This window comes from Petromyzon marinus, chromosome 4 (assembly GCF_048934315.1).
Source record: "Petromyzon marinus isolate PM22_M1 ecotype Great Lakes invasive population chromosome 4, UKy_Petmar_22M1.pri1.0, whole genome shotgun sequence".
NCBI classification, from domain to species: Eukaryota; Metazoa; Chordata; class Hyperoartia; order Petromyzontiformes; family Petromyzontidae; genus Petromyzon; species Petromyzon marinus.
The window spans coordinates 15,085,973-15,103,941 of NC_133670.1; the positions used below are offsets into that span (position 1 = coordinate 15,085,973).

At 39.5% G+C, this 17,969-nt stretch overlaps 1 protein-coding gene across 3 annotated transcripts; it reads left to right on the plus strand.

Annotated features, from left to right (window-relative positions):
* Positions 1-614: 614 nt before the first annotated feature.
* LOC116938643 (CD63 antigen-like) lies at positions 615-12,237 on the plus strand. 3 transcript variants are annotated; one of them, XM_032946051.2, is made up of 9 exons: positions 616-934; positions 1,444-1,556; positions 8,104-8,289; positions 8,410-8,484; positions 9,293-9,382; positions 9,503-9,673; positions 9,841-9,924; positions 10,182-10,248; positions 10,952-12,237. In XM_032946051.2, the coding sequence occupies exons 2-8, from the start codon at positions 1,491-1,493 to the stop codon at positions 10,245-10,247; spliced, it is 738 nt and encodes a 245-aa protein (XP_032801942.1). In that variant the 5' UTR covers positions 616-934; positions 1,444-1,490; the 3' UTR covers position 10,248; positions 10,952-12,237. The 3 variants fall into 3 exon arrangements, with proteins under 3 accessions (XP_032801946.1, XP_032801942.1, XP_032801945.1); XM_032946054.2 differs by lacking the exon at positions 616-934 and adding an exon at positions 1,022-1,290; XM_032946055.2 differs by lacking the exon at positions 10,182-10,248 and having other exon boundaries at positions 615-934.
* The last annotated feature ends 5,732 nt before the right edge of the window (positions 12,238-17,969 follow it).

Here is a 17,969-nt window from a genome sequence, read left to right on the forward strand (position 1 = left end):
CTTGTGCTGCGATCGAAACGTCGTCGTTTTTTTTGTAATTTTCTTTGGACCTATCTACGTGACTTTACCGAAAGACCCAAAGAATATGAATTCCTGCAGTAACGAAAGCTTTAAGCCAATGTTCGGTTGTTGTTATATTATTGGTTCTTTCGGTAAAGTCACGTAGAAGGGAACAATAAAAAAATATATAAAACAATACATTTCTCACGACGTTTCGACTGCAAGAAAAGCAATCATCATCAGGTGTGAAAACCACAGCAAATTTGAAATTCAAATTTTCTTGCTTGTGTTGCAGTCGAAACGTCGTGAGAATTGGATTGTTTATATTTTTTTAAATTATTTTATTGTTTCCCTTCTACGTGACTTTACCGAAAGAACCAAGAATATGAATCCCTGCAGTCCGGCTTTCCCCAGCCAAAGGGGAAAGCCGGACAGCCAAGGTGCGCTGCTATGTCCTATGGATATGATATTATACCATGTGGTTTAGATTGGAAGGCATAATATTGTATTGCATAGCAGTCCAGTTTTGACTGGGTAACATGCCAATTCATATGTTAATTCCGTCCACAGCTTAAAACACGCGGTCCTTGCTTGGCAGTGCTCACTCTAGCGCTGTCTTCTGGACAGTCCTGTTTCTTCACCTGATGAAGGCTGCTTGTGCTGTGGCCGAAACGTCGTGAGAATTTTCATTTAATTTTACTGTTTTATTTTTATATTATTTTATCTCCATTCTACGTGGTGACTTTACCGAAAGAACCAAGAAGATCGGTTGTTGTTGTTGTTGCGGGCCGCGCTTATCCGCGCTGGGGAATACAAACGGGCGATTACGTCACCGCTCAGCGAACCACGGCCGCTGACGTCGTCGCCCTCCTCCTCCCTTCGCCTCCTCCACAGCTTTTTCCTCCACCCCTTCTCGTCTCGTCGTACTTTAACCGTAAGGGATGATTTTTATTTATTTCTCAAATAACACGCACGCACGCTTCTCTCCCCCACCCCCCCTTCCGTCGTTTTAAAATTAACAAACGTTGCGTGTGTGTGTTTTTTTATATCGTTGGCGTCGTTTTTTTTCGCGCGCGTTTCGTTCTTCTGTTGGCCGCGTCCACACAGAAACAATCTTAAACGAGGCCCACCCTCCACCCTCCACCCCCTACCCACCGCCTTCGCCGTTCTGTGGTTATTATTCTAACGGGAACTAAAGCGGCGGGGAAGAGACCGTCCTCGGAGTTGTGCGGCGCAACAAACGAATACGCAACGCGGACGTTGACGACGAAACCCTTCGACAAAATAACAGTAAACAATCGTGCGAACGTGTATGGCCGTGCGTGCGTGCGTTTGTTGTTGTTGTCGTCGTCGTTGTCTTTGAGCGATCGTCGATTTTGAGGCTGCGCATCTCGCGATCCCTTGTGTGTTTTTTGTTGCTGTTGTTGTTGTGTGTGCGCGAAGGACTTTGCGAGCCCCCCCCACACACACACACCGCAACCAGCGCAGAGATGGCGTTGGAAGGAGGAATGGCGTGCATAAAGTACTTGGTGTTGCTCTTCAACCTGTTGTTCTGGGTGAGCACTGTGAATCGGGGGACAATCCCCCCCCGCCGCCGCCGCATCATCGGTGGCTTACACGTGTCATTTTATTCACCGGCTTTGTCCTACACCGCATCCCACGACGGGAGAGGCTCGTCACCCTCCTCCGTTCACCGCTACCACATCACGGTGGCAATTGTCAACAAGTGTTCGTCGCTGCTTGTGCACGAATGTTTTCCCGATATCTTGCCAAGATCATGAAACGTCGTCGTCATGTGGCGCGCAAGTCGAGTGTCATGGTCACGAGGATGTTGGCGTATGTTGTTCATTTGTTTGATTTGAAGCTTTCGTGACTGCAGGGATTCATGGTTCTTGGTTCTTTCGGTAAAGTCACCACGTAGAAGGGGAAAACAATGAAAGAATACAAATATAAAACAATTAAAATTCTCACGACGTTTCGACTGCAATTTTTTTTTTGCTGTGGTTTTCGCACCTGATGGTGATTGCTCGTGTTGCAGTCGAAACGTGAGAATTGTATTGTTGTATATTTGTATTACTTTATTGTTTCCCCTTTTCTACGTGACTTTACCGAAAGAACCAAGAATATGTGTTCATTGTTGACTTGTTTATGATTTTTTTTAAAAAGCATCGCTTCGTTGTCATCACTGCGACTATAAATAGTCTCGGTTTGTAATGACCGTGAACATAATTACTCGCACTACCGTAATGCCATCATGACGATAACCATGGTCAGAAACTCGTATGATCACCACCACCGTGTGATTTCTTGTATTTACCATGATCGTGCACAAATACTTATCTTTTTCACTCCCGTCAAATATAACCATGATCACGCAGAAAATTAAAACATTTACATATTGACAATGAAAGTCAACCGTCTGAACGCCACCATCACCCACATATCATGACCACCACAATAATCGCGTGCGAATACGATCCATTATCCATTTTTGACCCATCACCCACTCTCACGGCATGCATCACCCCAACTCCCTTACTGCATCCGTTCAAACTATTATGATCTTTAACATTTTTTTCGGTGCCAACAACTCGGTCACTCGTTGCCGTTATCGTCACCCATCACTGATCACTTTAATTAATCATATACCATTCACCACCTTCAAATCATAAGCCTCCTTTTTTATGAATTCTCAGAATTCATAATTGGTTAATCACACTTATCACCAGGTTCAATCTGCAACGTACAGTACATGATTTGCCATGTGTTAGGTGTAATATACAGTAGTTATTGTTGATCATAACCTTTATTTAAAGCCAGATGAGAATTTCCTTTTAAAATAAGAATACCTGTCCTACGTTTGTAATGAAACCTGGAATTACAATTAGTATGTAGTAAGCTTGTGTGTATGTATGTTTAGGTAATTGGTTCAAATCAAATAACAGTAATACCTTAATTTTGTTGTGACAATGGTAAGTATTTGAACAACCCTTTGTCAATAAATTGTTGAATATAGGCTTATTTACAGCATGTTACTAATGACGCTTGTTAATTATACTTTTCTACGCTAGTCATTGTGGGTTGGTGAGGGATATCACCACTGATTTTTATCAGAGGCAGGGAATCGAACTCAGTGCAGTAATCTCTACCACTGCACGGAAATGAAAGATAGCCTATCCAAATAGCCCAAAAAATACAAGATGGCCTATCTAAATAGGCCTATCTAAATTGGCTATCTTGTATTTGGATTGTTAGAAAAAACCCCAATTCAAATTCTTGCTAAGTGCTCTCTGACATGAGAAGCCTCTAAACTAATTGGAAGAGGTTGCTGCATGCCAAACATTTGATGTGTGCTTGATGAATAGGTTATGGTAATCCTGCATCTGCAGTGTTTACATCGGTCACCAATATAATTAATCAGTCAGGTTAAAAAAATGTTTAATTTAATTTAACGTTATCAGTTTATAACCACAAAGACTTTTTTCATAAATAGCCATTCATTTGTACTAATTAACAAATGAATTTCATCAGTCAGAATTCACAGTGTTTCCCAATATTTCGGTCATAAATAATACTTGAAATGCATTGTGAACTCACTATTAAACAAAGTAATGACATGCATAATATTTTTTCATTAGTAGTGAAACAATAAAATAAATGTAATGATGAGACGTTAGACATGATTACCATGGATACATTTTCCAGTAAATAATTCCTGAATCAATATTTAAAAAATTAAAGATCCAATTATGGATTAATCTTGCTGTTTTGAATAATTTAGAAATGTAAATGTCAGTTATGTCAAGAAATTATACAAACTTTAATTTGTACATGTGTTGGTCAAAGTTAATTCCCTAATACAATCAAACTATTTTAGATATTAATGGGTAAGACAGCAAATGCTGGTTTTAAATGTGGCAGACAGCCGAATGAGAGACTATAATTTAGTTGCATCTTTGAGGGCAGACCACTCGTACAGTAATCAAGGAAAACATTGCAAATGACATTTCCCACCATCTTGAAGCCATGCCTTGAAATGAATGGGGTAGTAACCTCAGAATATGAAACTTTAAAACAACTTACTGTCATTTCTGTTTATGCTTTTACCAGCAAACTAGAATGACATGACCTATTATCACTGCTATAACAGTGACCTATTATCACTATAACAGTGACCTATTATCACTATAACAGTAACTGCTATAACAGTAATAAAAGCTATAACAGTGATAATAGCACATCAGTGATACAAGGTTGCATATTTTACAAGGTGGCATCTTTTCATATTCTAAAGTGACGCATTAAAAGTACATGACCTGCAAGTATTGTGTGTCTTTCGCTAGATGCTATGTGGACAACACTTTGGAATGCATATTTTTTTACAAAAAAAATGTGATTAGTTTCCAAATAATTTGTTGATGCAATCTCAATAAGTGTGCATATTTTTTCTTACTGGTTTATGGTGTTGTAAATTACAGAAAGGCATTGCTTACAGTGCAAGCATTACTCCTTAGCACATGGAATATTCATCATGCCCTGTGAGAACATTGCCTGTTTGTCAATGTCGAAATTAGACCACCAATGTCCTTAGAAAACTTGCTGTATTGTACTGTACAGAATCTTGCGCTCATACTTATGTCTGACTCACTATAAAAATAACCACAATCAGCAGAATTGAACAGGGTTTGCATTGTTGATAATATAGCATTTACACATGCATTCTATACTAATTATGCATTGTTTGTTTTCCTATGCAAATGTACCAAAATGCTCGTCATGCATTAATGATCACACTCACATTGGACAGCTGTATGGGTGGTTGGACCTACCTTGTTTTTAGAGCTTTTCCAGGCAAACCCATTACGTGTTATGAATACTTTATGAGTTTAGTCGACAATGCCCAGCTGAGCTTACACTGTTTGAGCTTAGTAAAAGAAGCAGTATGCTTATCAAAGGAACCCATTGTGTGGACACGCTCATATTTCAGCTCTTCTATGGTAAACAATAAAATTACGAAAACAAAATGTCTTATACTGTAGTGAATGTTATACATTTAACGTTGACAGCTGGTGTAGTAACGCTTTGAAAATAAATGTAGATGCATTTGATGCTATTTACTATATTTGCAAACATAAAACACGGGAGTGTATATTAAAATTGTGTACAATGAGCAGTATTCACTCGTGTACATACAGATCAAATAACATAATATAGATCGACAAACATCTGTTTTTTACAGTGGTATTGTATTTTATACGGTAGTAACTTAATTATATGCATCAAAGTGGCTAACAGGCAGCACATGATGCGAGTCGGATGTAAAAAAAAGCTGAAATGGAAAATGCAACGTTACTCCATTGTAGAACCTCTAAGCTGTATGTTTATATATTGTAGTGTATATGTACAATATACAGTTGACATACAACGTTATCATTGTTTAGGTGCTGGATAATAAGGATATGTTATTTTAGTTAGTCAATTGCTGTTTAAACAGCTTCTTCCGTGTTTCCACAGCTGAGCAAGCAAAGCTAAACTAAGTATGGATTGTGAGAGTACAGAATTAACGTTTAAAACTACAGGTTGTCTTTTCATATTAGAAAACATGTAATGGGGTTTAATATTTTGTTTAAAATAACTAATTCAATTCGGTGTGTACCATAATTTAATCATGGGAATGCGGTTTAATCCTGTTAACAATGCAAAGCTGGACCTAATATAAGCATATTACCAATATCAACTACACATTGCACTTGTCGGGAGAAGACAAAGGCCTACTTTTGATAAAATCACAATTTAGTTATAAGTGCACCTTGCCTTATTCCCAAGGGAAGTGTTTTTTTTTTCAATTATGTCTGTAAAAATAATCAAGGATAGAATGGTTTATTACACTGATCTACCAGACATTAAGATAGACCAGTTTTATTTTCAGTTGTGCCACTGGTATAAAAATATAAATTTGATGCTTGTAATTATTAAAATAGAGTGAAGCTTGCAGATATTAATGGAGGCATTTAGTGATAATAAATTGTGAGTATGGTCAAATAAGGTCTATTCTACAGCCGTGCCTGGTTAAAGAAATGGTCAAAACTCCTTTTTTATTATATATGTAAATCGGACTGTTTTAGAGATGTAGTTGATGTAAAGATTTTAATGCTGAAATTCTATTTCTGTAAAGCTTCCTTAACACAGATAAATGTTGCTAGCATATATGGCAGTTACACTTTTTATCGAGGATATCAGGCACTTGTTACCTTTGTAGACAGCATTGTACATTTTCTCACGCGATAGTCTGGTAATTTAAATAAAAGGCGTACTTTGTTAATGTTCTGGTGTTATCTCCACTTGAGTGCAATTGAAATTGTCGTAAACTGTATATATTTCTATTCTTTGGGTCTTTCGGTAAGTCACAATAGTTTGAAAGAAAATTTAAAAAAACTACGACGTTTTGATCACAACACAAGCGATTGTCATCAGGAGGAGAAAAGAATAAACCTGCTGAGGCAGACTGTTTTAAAGGTTTAAAATGGGTGTAGCCCAAGGGTCATGAACAAAGTGGGCGGGTCTAGTGATGTTCATGTAAGAAATTAGCATGTTAATGTAAGATCGGAGGGCGACCTCCACGACGAGGCCACGGAAGTGGCTATGTTAATGTGAGAGACGACGGCACGAAAACATCACAGCCAGTTATGATTTAAACTGGTAAATTATGTCCTTCCAATGATTGCTCAGTTTGTACCCATCTTCTCGGATGAAATTGTGTCTATAAATATGGATGGCTTCATGAATTAATCTTTGATAGCCAGTGGGTTTGCAAAGTACCTTCGTCTTGGAGAAATCAATTTCGTGTGAGCCCACCGCATTTTGCCGAGGTATTGGTCCTACCGTGTTTCAGATCTGCCTTATGTTCACGAACACGGTCCGAGACATGGCGCTTGGTTTCCCAAATGTAACTACTGCTGCAGACACAGTTTGTAGATGCCGGGGTATTGAATGTCAGAGATCACATCCTTCACAGATGGAATTGGATCATGAATTTTATGTACTATGTTAAATCGAACCTGGATCTTGTGTTTGCTCATGATTTTGGAGAAATTTTTGGTGGCCCCTGCTATGTATGGCAAGGTGATGGTTTTGCTTGGATCCTCAGATGGTTCTTTCCCAACGGTTGGGGTGATAGCTTTACAAATTGTGTAGTCTGAATATCCATTCATCTTGAGAGCTTGGTGTATGTGTTCCAGTTCACTGGCTAGGTGATGATGGTCGGAAATACATCGAGCTCTATGGTGTAGAGTTTTGATGAGGGAATTCTTCTGGGGTGGATGGTGGTGGGAGCCAGGTTTTAGGTAGATATCTGTATGGGTTGCTTTCATGTAGACAGAGTGGCCCATTGAGCCAATTGGTCTCTTTTCAATTAAAACATCCAAGAATGGTAGCTTGCCATCCTTTTCCACCTCCATGGTGAATTTTATGGCTGGGTGTATGGAATTGATGTGGTTGAGGAATTGGTTCATAGCTGGTCGGCCATGTGGCCAGATAACGAACGCGTCATTTACATACCTCTTCCACAAGGCTGGACGTAGAGTGGATGCCTGGATGGCATCTGTCTAAAATGTTTCCATAAAAACATTGGCTACAACTGGAGATAAGGGAGAACCCATTGGGGTACCTTCAACTTGTTTGTAGAATGTTCCATTCCAGGTGAAGTAAGTATTGGTGAGACAGTGTCTCACCAGGGCCGGTACATCAGCATTCAGCCCTTGTTGGACCAAATCTTCAATGACTGCAATGGTGTCAGGCACAGGAACCTTGGTAAACAAAGATACCACATCGAAACTAACGAGGAAATCAGCTGCAGATAGTGAGATGTTCTAAATTAACGATACCAAATGAGCTGAGTTAAGTACAGCTGAGGTGGTCTTACCAGTGAATGGTTGTAAGGTCTCGGACAAAAATCGGGAGATATATGCACATCTCCATAATAATGTGGAACTCTAACAAAGCAGAGTTGCAAATCTTAAATAGACTGCCATTGTATTTCCATTGAAATTACTGGAGTTATATTTACAAATGTCATACTAACATATGCTTATATCCTGTTTGCAGTTGTCTGGACTGGGACTTATCATTGTGGGCGCCATGGCTCAGATGCATATCGGGGCATTCAGCGTGGTGACAGGTAACCTCAGTGGTGCCCCCTACGTCATCATTGCAGTGGGAGTTGTCATTTTTGTGGTCGCTGCCTTTGGTTGTTGTGGGGCTCACAAGGAGAGCTACTTCATGGTGGCTACGGTACGCTTTGACAAAATCTTTCCTTGAATGCATATTTTATTGAATAATGCGAGTAAATTTGCAATATAAATAACTTGAAATGTTCATGGATTTCAAATGCTGCTTGTCTTTGCTTCCTAGTTTTCGGTGTTCCTCTTCTTGATATTCGTGGCGGAGCTGGCTGCTGGGATTGGTGCCTACATATTCAAGGATCAAGTACATGATACTATAACTTCATATGCACTACATAAATTCAGATTGAACATAAAATGCCAGTGTTAAAATATTACTCGAGTGTATATGTCTACAACTGCACCACAAGGCATTTTGCTACCAAATAAATCCTTATCCCTACCATAAAAAAATATTCTACCCTAATAAACAGCATGATGACAAAGGCAAGATGAGTTTGTGGTGAGACTGGATTCATGATGGGGTGATAGAAACCACAGAAGTTAGAAGAGCGTGAATAGGTTGTATGAATAATGAATATTTCCTAAAATAGCCCTTTTGTCAATTCACAGCTACGTGGAGATCTGTACACCATTTTGGTCATGGGCTTTATTTGATCATACTTCACCATGCCGATTAGTTTAGGTGGGAGGTTATTTACCATTATATAGGGAACATGGGGTAATGTGGTTGCGCATTTATTAGAGCACTTGACAATTTTAGAAGGTTGTAAATTAGTTTGTCCATCAGAGGTTGACACAACCCTTTCTGTTCTTCGGTGTTGATTAGATAAATACCACTTTGTGGTAAGTGGGACAATCACTTGCCCACACCATAGAAATGTGACATTTTCAACACTTTGAGCTAACAAGTGACTTTGTAAATAGCAAAATATTTTTTTTATTCCAATATACAAATTACAGGTGGTCATGTACATGCGGCCATCATTGGACATATCTTAACCTTTCAATGGAGATATTGGTACCCACCTTAAATTCATGAGTATATCTATTTTGTTTCTATCATTGTCTATTCTGTGCAAAAAACATTTTTCTTTGTCCCTTTTTAACAGCTTAGAGATGTAGTGGAGACCAAAGCTAAGGTGGTTATAAATGACTATCCCACCAAGAACAAGGATCCTGTGGATAACATGCAGAAAGAGGTAGGTTCATATATTGTGAATGTCTAAATTGTTGAAGATTAGATAAACCAGAAAGCATTTGATTGTTTTTGATGTAATTTAACCCCTTTTTTGTTCTCATCCTTTCTATGTGACTGCCAGCTTCAATGTTGTGGTGTAGTCCACTACCAGGACTGGTTTAACAGTACTAATTGGGTTACTAGTGACCCCAACAATCCGAATAGTGTCCCAGATTCATGCTGCCTCAATGTGACATCTGGCTGTGGCCAGGACATCCGTTTTAAGAATGCCACAGCCATCATATATACTAAGGTATTGAATGAGCACCTCATAACCATTGAAAATATTTGTACATTTGTTTACTTATTTTGTACTTCTGAATTAAAATTGACAATAAAGTACTTGCTCAAAACATAATTTTTTAAACTGTGAATAGAATTCCCTCCTGAATATTTTCATCTGCTGTCTGCCATCTCTAGGGTTGTGTGGAGAAGCTTGAGGCAACAATGAAGGAAAACATTGTCCTTGTTGGTGGGGTGGCCATTGGCATCGGGTTTGCACAGGTAAGCCATGTATAAGTGACTGTATGAAGGTGAATATGAACAAAACAATGCTTTATTTTTACTGAATGGTAAAGTTATGAATAGCACAAAATAGCATCACTGGCGTTGATGTTTTACATTAGATAATGGTAACCATTTTTGCAAGGCACATTTTCATAGGTAAAATTAAAAGATTTTAACTAATTGTTGAGTAGGTGATGGTGAGGTGTATATTTATTGATGCAAATGATACTTGAACAATGTTTTTCTTTCTGCAGCTCATTGGCATTATTCTTGCTTGCTGCCTCATGCGTGGCATCAAGAATTCTTACCAGGCTGTCTGAGGTCGGCTTTCTCCGACGCAGCTTAATGTTTCTTAATTTTTCTTTTTTGAAGTTATGCCATAGATTTTTTGTTGCTTAGTGTCCTTGTTGCTAAAAACATGAGCTTATGCCGCATACTGGGTGCATGCTTTTTATGTTTAGCTGAATAGATTATATATTTGAAACCATAGGAATGCAAATCCATGTCATACCTTGTGGATTTTTATACATACATTTTATGTAAATTGTGTGGTTGTAAGGTTTTGTTTTTGATGGAATATCAACTTTGAACATTGTTTTATTGAAAATTTAGCATTTGGTTAGTGGATGTTTTTTGTTTTGACCAGTTTTGTTCCCATAATGTATCAGAATAGTGATGTTTTGCTTAATAGTTTTAATAAAGATATTAGGTATAAAATATCTGTATCCATCCTTGAAAAAAATCATAAAATTTTTAATGAGCATTATATTCTGATTTCATAGCTATGAAGGGTTTAGCGTTCATGATGAGCAGCATCCAGAGTAACTGTTATTCCACATTTTTCTTTGCTTTCAATGTTCGTTAAATGTTGCTATAAATTCTGTCCACAGTTCTTTCCTTCTCACTCACATGTTTTAACTTTTACTGTTAATATTTAACCTTTCTTAACTAACACCAGTTCCTTCATGTTTACTAATAAGTTTTTGCATGCTACTTTCTGCATTTCTATTCTTTATCTTTGCAGATGATCGGCATAGCTCTTTCATGCCTCCTCATGAAGGCAATCCGAAGCGACTATGAAGTGATGTGATGTGGCCAGCACCACTGCTTATACTAACTCTTTCCAGCTGGCATACCCCATTTTTTTAAATATATTCGAATGAAAAATATGTCCAGGAAAAGACATTGAGCAAAATCTCTCATTTTGCAGTTTGCCTTCAATTTTCATGCTTTATCATTTCAAATAGGCTATCAATTTAATATATTGATCACATTTCTAAAATTTTCAAAGTAGTTTAAACCTACGTCAAGATAAATCGATTGTGTAGGTGTCCATGGAGAATCACGTTTATTATTTAAATTACTCCCTAACTTAAATATTTGAATAATAACGAAATTGCTGAATGAGTTATAACATTTTCACATTTGCTGGCTTATCCATAGTGAGCGAAACAAACTTCATGTATGTGATTCCTGGAATAGGATCGACAGTAATGGTTGGATGAAGCTGCTGGGTTGTTGGTCAGAGTTAATTGTCACAGGTGTTTCAGATAATAAGATAATTAAGGCCAGATAAGTTATTGTTTTCTACATTTGTGACATTAAAATAAAATATACTGGCATTTTAGAATGCACTGGATGGCTACAGTCCGACTAATGATGTACTTTGTATTAAAATGGGTCTAGACCAATGTGGTCTTCAGAAACTAACCATGCTTTATATTCATTAAAATGAGTATTTGTTCATTCCATGTATTTCCTTCTGATTGGCTAGTCACTTTATAAATAACATGTTTGTATTGCACGACATGTTTTGGAAGCATTTTACGCAACATCTGCTATATATGTTGTAGTTTGCTTCATCATAGGTAATTGTTAATGTAATGGTTAATATTAAGGAATAATACGGTTTAGTGCAAAAGGTGCATGTAAGTTTATCAGAATATGAATGTTATTTTGGCTAGCATGCCTTTTCTGATTTATACCTTCATACAGAGTAGGTCGTTGGTTGAAATAATTTTTTTCCTCAGTGTATTTCTTATGCTTGTTGAAACACAGTGCCTGGAATTATGGTATATATTTTATTTGCTCTTATTTGCAAAGTAGATTATTTTGCAGACTAAGTTTTATATTAAACTTTTTCTGACCGTTAACTTGGTAACCACAGCTCCGCTTTGCAATGAATGTCTGCCTTGTAATGGCTTTTTTGAAATGTTACAGCTGCATGCAAAACTGGGCTTGGAATTTGCCATGTCTTCTTGTGTTTAGGTATTGTAAAGCTATAGGAAATAAAATAATTTGTGCCACCTACACATTGTCTGGTGCTTTACATAATGTATTGGTTTTGTTGTATCCCTCCTGCAGTGTCTAGTTTTAAAATATATTAACATCCCTGTTATATTTCCTTAGTGCAGGACACTGGCCTATATGATATATTGATTTCAATCGATGTTTTTTGTCATTGTTTTATCGTACAGGGACATTGTTGTAGTCACTACCTTCAATTAATACAGTAATTTCAAGTTGTAAAACGCACAGTATTCACTTATTCTCTGAGAAAGAAAAATAATTCGGGCACAAGGAAAAAACAGCCACGTGGGAAAGACAGCCACGCAGTGAACAGTCACAAAATTTCCCAAGTTTTGTGGCCCTCTATATGTTAAGGTTTAATTGGCCAATTAATGAGTATACATGTGGGAGGAAACTGGGCCCCCTCCAGAGAAAATGCACATGTGCGAAGGGGAAACACATTATCCCATACAGAAAAAAACAGTTGGAAGTATACATTCTCTCTACTACCTTGCTTTTGCAAACCAAGGTAATGCACCTCAGCACCCATGGGAAGAGAGTTTCACAACATTTGTATGAGCCACCAACCATCGCCTTCACAGTGCTGGAGTATAGGCGTGTGCCGCTGCTAATTAAATTTGAATAAAACCTTGAACGTTAAAAGATTTTTGGAAGTTGAATGTTACTGCTGATAAGCATTTACTGCCAAAATTTTCAAACAGGAAGTTTGGGGAAAAAAATATTGTAACCTTTAAAATGTCTATTTCTACAAAATGTTTTATCATTTGAACATTCCAAGAAATAAATGTTGTACAGTGTGTAGATATGTAGTGTTTCTGATTATTTTGATAGGCCCATTTTATTTTCAAGATGTTTTTTTTTTAATCCAGGAGCTCTTAATCACTAGTTTTAATATGGGATGTTGCAATAAACAATGACAGTTACAGCAGCAATATATCAATATTGTTAATAAACTTTACAACTGGAATGAAACTTAAAATCAAGATCTTTGTAGACTGCAGATAGGGCATCACAATGCTTTATAAGAGTTAATTGGATAAAAAAAATGCCAATGCATGTGTAGCCATGGTGCAGTGTACTCAAAACAAATTGAAGTGCAAATTGGGCCATTCATCCATAAGAGGTTTTTTTTTGCGTTGGAGCACAAATATATAAATGTGTCGTTAAAACCCGCTACCACCCGACAGCCAACTAGTAAGGGTTGTCACGTAAACAACATGCCAATTCGTCACTAGTGCAGCACATCGGTGTGTTGGAGAGTCAAGCCACAACATTTACAATCTGTTTAACGTAGGCTTTCGCGACCAGTATTCATTATTAGGTTTACTACCCTTGGATTCACCACGCCCAGCCACCTTTGTCTCCCAGTGGCGATGTTCACACCACACCAGTTACTCGTTTGAGGCTGAGTCGACCTAGGGGAGGCCCAGGACCGGTTCAAATAATTGTCACTGGTGGTGGCCGTGAACGGGAATCGAACTCGGGTTGGCGGGTTCGTAGCGCAGCGCGCTAACCACTACACTACCGCGCCCGCGCGTCCATAGATACACATACACGCGCTTGCTGAAGGCAACTTCAGGGTACGTACGGCAGTAAATGACTGAAATAAAGCAATGCTGCGCGAAGAACGCCTTAGACCTGCAACACATTTGTATGGCACTACCCGCATAGGGTTGGCGGGGGGGTGCGTGACATCAGCAGGCGCACTGCGTGACGCTTCCGCATACGGGTCACATGACATGTGACGTCACAGCTCACTTGCCGTGCAAAATATATGCATTGCGCCCCCCCCCCCAAAAAAAATACAAAAGTATTTTCATAATTTTTGCATGGTGTACAGTCTGGAAAGTACCCACATGGCAAATTTCAAGTTTGTTGCATGTCGTGAAGTTTCAAGTTTGTTGCAGTATGCTAAACATTTTGAACAGACACATTCACAAATTTCCCTTTTATATATAATAAAGGTTTTTTGGGTTAGATCGTGTAGAAATGTCGCAACCCTCCACATGCCTGCCAACAAGTACATTCAGTTGATTTTGATAACGTTGAAGTGTTATGCAGAACTAATTAATACTGGCTAAGACAAGTTAGAGCAGACATGGGCAAAGTACGGCCCGTTGGGCTTTTTAATCCGGCCCGCCGAACTTGTCCAAATATTAAATTAAATTTTATCTTTCTCCTGTAATGCCCCCATTTCCCCATTAGATGGCACACTTTGACCGGGAGTGTGGTGTATAGGGCTCGAAAGGGCACATGATCTCGCAATGCATTGTGGGCCGTCACAGATCAAAGTTAACGGATCAGCACCTCAGATCTATCCTGAGAATTGCCACAACCAAAATAACTCCAGACTTAGATGTATTGGCAAAAATGGGAGATCAACAAGACTGTTCCCACTGAAACTGAAAGTGATGATGTGTTGCTGCAGCGAGGTTGGAGCCAAATCTCCGACACACAGCCTGCGTGGCTGCTCTAACCTGTTAATGTAGATAATAAAGAAGTTCAAGTGAGGTCATTGGTTTGGGCGCAGGCCTCAGATGTTTTCATGATGTTTGATCAGTCACGTTACGACATGTTTTTTTATTGTTCATGTTCGTGCAATTTGTTAAATTGCCTTGAAAATAAATGCTTTGCTACCTGTTAAAGGCCAAATCCTTTCAAGTAATGATTTTTACACGTCATTTATATTAGTTCACACAAACACTCCATCCATCTGTTCCTGGCCCGGGCCCTCTGTCAAATTTTAGAACCAATTGTGGCCCACGAGTCAAAAAATTTGCCCACCCCTGAGTTAGAGAATCAATCGAAATTGAGAAGAATAACAATTTCAACCGCTGTGATAGCTACAGGCTCAGCTCAGCCTGCAGCGTATTATTAAGTAATACACAACACATTGTAATTCCTTACAGGTGTAGTGACTGATTGCCACTGTGTGGTGCCGGGCTTAAGAAGCCATGGCGGATAATGTGTAGCCCGCTCACGGCGCGTTGTACCAGCCCTAGCGGGGCGTGAGTGAGCGCTGGTCAGCGCGGAGGCACCGCGAGCAGTGTGCGGTGCGGGCTCCCGGTGAGGGAGCGAGAGGGAGCGTCAGCCAGCCAGGGTTACGTTGGGGCATGATACGCTGGTTGACCTGCTGACACGTGGCCGGATGATATTGGAGGGGGGGCACTGGTGGACGGGGGCTGCTGGGCGGTCACGTGGTCTAAAAGAGCTCTCGGGAGCCTTTGAGAAAGCTCGGGAGATCTGGAAGGTGGGCGGGGCGAAGGGCGGAGCCAGCCCCAGCCCAGGGGGATATAACGGGGGCCCCCTGAGGAGCTCGGGGTTCCTCGTGTGCTGGTGTGAAGAAGTTCCACGTCGGGGAGAATAAGCCTCGAGCCATGCGGTCCGGGACCCAGCTTGTGGTCCGGGCCGGGATAGCAAACCGTGTCTAGTTCTGCCGTAGCGTGGTTAGATGGGCATTCGATACCCGAGTGTAGATTGTGTTAGGTTGAAGTTGCTTAATAAAGTGTTGCTCCCACGACAACGTCTGCGACTCAGTTGGACTCACTACACAGGTGTGTCACATGATAAGTGGCTGATTACTGATCTATTACATAATTCATTTCTAAACACCGCTCTACCGGAGTGGATAGCATTCCTGTCTTTGCTCTGCTAACTGTTGGTCACCTAATTTACAAACCTGTAGCCAATTTTGAACCTGTCCATCAAGGAAGCATCAGGACCTCTTGAATGGAAACATTCCTATGTTCGTCCACTTCACAAAGGGGGCCCTAAAGATGATCCCAATAACTACTGAACTATCTAAATTTTGTCCCCGTTGATGAAATTTTTTGAAAAATGATTGAACTACCAAATTAAGAGTTTCCTGTCCGACAACAATCTCTTACATCGAAACCAATCTGGGTTCCGAAAAAATACAGCACCACATCTGCTGCATTAGACTCTCTGAATCACTTTTATCGTAGCCTTGATAATAAGCAGTACTGCGCCAGTCTTTTTCTTGACTTATCCAAAGCCTCTGATACAGCCGACCAAAACACCCTGCTTAGTAAACTAAGTTGTCTCCGTTTCTCCAAACACGCAGTGGAATGGTTAAAGAATTACCTCTCTTCTCACACCGAAACTATATTCATAGATGGCTGGAGGTCAAACAGTGTTAAGATAACAAAAGGGGTTCCACAGGGTTCCATCCTCGGCCCCCTCTTGTTCTCTCTTTAAGTAAATGACTTGGGCACTGACCTGGATCATTCCAGGGTAAATCTTTTTGCAGATTACATGATACTGATTAATATTCTTGTTTCTTTCGGTAAAGTCACGTAGAAGGGAAATAATAAAAATAAAACAATACAATTCTCACGACGTTTCGATTGCAACACAAGCAATCATCATCACACCTGACTTTACCGAACGAACCAAGAATATGAATCCCTGCAGTCACGAAAGCTTTAAATCGAAACGATACTGATAACTGCTGGCCGCTCTCCGGATTACGTGATTGCTATTGTCCCACTGGGATTTTTGCACACAGCGTTGATAAATGGTGCTTTTTATGGAAGACTTTGCTGTTTTTTTCCTGGATTTATCTGTTGCGCGTAGTCGCTTTAAGATGTTTCTTGTTCATGTGTTTGTTTGTTGCGGTTGCACCCGAGTCAAGAGCCGCATGGCTCACAGGACTATACCAAATAAATGAAACTGAAAACTGAAACCTCCGCCTGTGATCTCGAAACGTGATCGGATTCAACAATGATGACGTCGTCCTGCACTATTTAAGACCAGAAGCAGGTGGATGGCTTCACTATTCTGGCAAATTGCCTCAAGATGCTGGATGTAATTTCCAGCAAAACGTCGTACTCGAATTGAAAATGTTGTGGATCCACTGTTCAACACACCGGTGGGCTAAAGTAGTAAAATATTTGTCTTTTGTTCTATTGACACTTTTTTTACTGATTGCCTGTGTCGGGTGGTGGAGGGTTGCGACATTTATAAATAATGCGATCTAACCCAAAAACCTTTATTATGAATTTACACTCTGAATACGTTTCGCCAGTAATTACAACTAGCTTCATCAGGTGACAGCCAGATTTGTGGAGCAGTCTAAACTGTTTCGCTCTGTACAACTGTTTCGTTCCTAGTTTAAATTACTGGCGAAACGTTGTACTCAGATTGTAAATGTTGTGGCTTGGCTCTCCAACACACCGGTGTGCTGTACTTGTGACGAATTGCCATGTTCTGTTTACGTGACAATCCTTACTAGTTGGCTGTATCAGGTGGTGGCGGGTTTTAATGACACATTTATATATTTACGCGATCTAACCCAAAAAACCTCTTATGGATGATATTGATCACGAAATCCTACGTGTTAAACTGGGCCATTCATATCAGATAAAATACTTTCCTGAACAGTTATACCTCTTGGCTGCCATAATGCAGGATGAGTGGTTAATGAAGCCGTGCTGCAGACAACTAGCTGACTTAGGATTGATCAATGTCAAACTAAAACCATTTGTAAAATGACCTTCATTTCAGATACATTCAGGTCTGTATTTAGTTTCTTACTTTCACCAGGACATAACCGGATTCTCCAGAAGATTTTCTTGTTATAACTATCTTTGCAGTATTTTAAATTATGAGACCTCCTTTGCCAGTAACAAGATGTAGTAATAGGTTTTACCCTTTTAACTGGCGCAAAAACTGACACCTTTATTCAAGGCATCATGTTTGCAATAACCACA